Here is a 2,500-nt window from a genome sequence, read left to right as displayed (position 1 = left end):
GGTAGTCTCGGTGAATGTTGGGCTGAGATGATACCATCAACCACTGGCGTTTTCCACTAAATTGATAAATATTTAGAGTATAATCAAATATAATAAAAAAAACGTTACTAAGTTACTAACACTTCAAAATATTTTCCTTCTCTTGAAAAATATTAACAAACAATATTCCATGAAGTTGCATATCACTATTGCTTACATTGACATAACATTTAGATTACAACTCTAGTTAAATTATTTTACCTTCAGGAATGACAAAGGCTAAGATACAAACTTACAGAGGTTTTCTTTTCATAGGTGTATTTTGATGAGCTGGATTATATACTGGGAGAGAAACATCGTAACCCCTGCGGTAGGTCAGGGAAGAGAATCCACCCCCACCGACAATAGCTTTGCCACGAGCCAGGTTTAAGGTTGTGTCAAATTCCGGTGGCGTTCCAGGCATCATGTTGAAAAGAAGATGATTTTCTCCTTCAGACCAGCTGGAAACAATGTAAATGTTGGAAGGCCCACTTTGAAGTGCATGTAAATATAAGAAAATTTATTATACAATTTCTTAATTCATACTAGCTTTTCTTCTATTTTTACAAACATAAAAAAATGGAAAAAAATGGAACAAAAAAATAATCAATACATTTTCTCGTTTCCAAAAATGCTCCTCTGATACCAAACTTTGTACCACCACTACCTCTAAAGACTGCTATTGTGGTTCAAACAAATCAGACATACATATACATACATACATACATACATATATACATACATACAAACATACATACATATACATATGTACCCATATATACACATATACATGCGTATATATGCATGTGTACAAATACATATATATACATACATATTTGAATATATACATAAATATAACTATATATACATATATACATATAACATATATAAATATATATATATATATATATATATATATATGTATAATATATATATACATATATACATACATATGTGTGTGTGTGTGTGTGTGTGTGTGTGTGTGTGTGTGTGTGTGTGTGTGTGTGTGTGTGTGTGTGTGTGTGTGTGTCTATATATACATATATACATATATATATACATATATATATATATATATATATATATATACATATATATATACATATATATATACATATATATATAGATAGATAAATAGCTAGATAGCTAGATATAGATATATAGATATATAGATATGTATATATACATATATATACATATATATAATATATATACATATACCTTATATTTATATACATGTACCTATACATATATATACATATATACATACATATATATATGTATTTACATGAATATATATATATATATATCTATATATTTACTTATTTATGTATGTATGTATATGTGTGTGTGCACACACACACACACACACACACACACACACACACACACACACACACACACACACACATGCGCGCGCAGATGTACACACGCACATGCATGCACATACATGCATAAAACTATAATTAGGATGCATTTCCTTCTTGTTAAGTGATATAACCCATCTCCTAGAAAGTCAGCACACACTACTCTACACTTAACAGTCTGTCAACAAGGTCAAGCATTACCCAGCAGACTGTGCCCATACTGGATCAAAGGCTGCAAACAACCATTACCTGGTGACTTAACAACAACCATTTCAGTTATTTGCTTACTAAAATGCCTGAGGATGAGTAATACCATTGTGCCTGCCTGACAGTATTTGACTAAGTAGGTTTCAAGAATAAAGCCCTGGATTGCCCAAACATAAACACCCTGAAGATCGCAACATACAAACAAGTGGTTCCTGACATGTATAATCCTTGACTGGAAGAAAGTAAAAGGAAGATAAATAACTTATCAATCTTGATTATTAATTGTAAATACAGTTACCTATTATTCCATGCAACTAAAAATAAATGTAAATGCTGCTACTTCCAACACTACGCTATTTCTACCCATTACCACAAGAGCTACAGTGAGGGAACAGAGGTTGTGGAATAAGGGTAAAAAAAATGTAATTGGAATTCAAGACTACAGTTGCTCAGTGAAGTATGACCTAGAAAATTTCTAGGAATACTTTCATAACTTGACTCAACAATAACTCACTGTGGTAGCATTGCTAATGCTTTAGCAATCTCATCTTTCCTCAGGTTATTTTCATTTAACGTATCAATGGGAGGAATGAAAATACATGCTTCATCAGGGTCTGAAGTGTAGTACTCAGAATTCAAGATAGCATCGATAATTTCATAAAACTCCTTTGACATGGGTTTGATGGCAACGTGTTCTTCATCCACATACCGCATCATTGGATATACGTATCTGAAAAATAAATTGTTGATTTCTTATTGGTTGTTGGCTAAAAGAGAAGTATACAAATATGAATTAAGTTTTTAATTGGTATGGGTGTGTATGTGTGTGTATGTGTGTATGTATGTGTATGTGTGTGTGTGTGTGTGTGTGTGTGTGTGTGTGTGTGTGTGTATGTGTGTGTGTATGT

At 31.9% G+C, this 2,500-nt stretch overlaps 1 protein-coding gene across 1 annotated transcript in view; it reads right to left on the bottom strand.

The window, feature by feature from the left end:
- LOC125036743 (exostosin-2-like) overlaps positions 1-2,500 on the bottom strand; it is a gene marked incomplete at its 3' end in the record, with an annotated part of 27,240 nt that overhangs the window by 12,184 nt on the left and 12,556 nt on the right. The window contains 3 exon segments of the mRNA XM_047629597.1: positions 1-56; positions 276-479; positions 2,107-2,322. The exon segment at positions 1-56 is cut by the window's left edge and continues 140 nt beyond it. Of these exon segments, the coding sequence (XP_047485553.1) occupies positions 1-56; positions 276-479; positions 2,107-2,322 (476 nt within the window).

This window comes from Penaeus chinensis, chromosome 21 (assembly GCF_019202785.1).
Source record: "Penaeus chinensis breed Huanghai No. 1 chromosome 21, ASM1920278v2, whole genome shotgun sequence".
NCBI lineage: Eukaryota > Metazoa > Arthropoda > Malacostraca > Decapoda > Penaeidae > Penaeus > Penaeus chinensis.
Note: the sequence above shows the minus strand (reverse complement) of the source record. Positions and strands in the feature narration are given on the sequence as shown.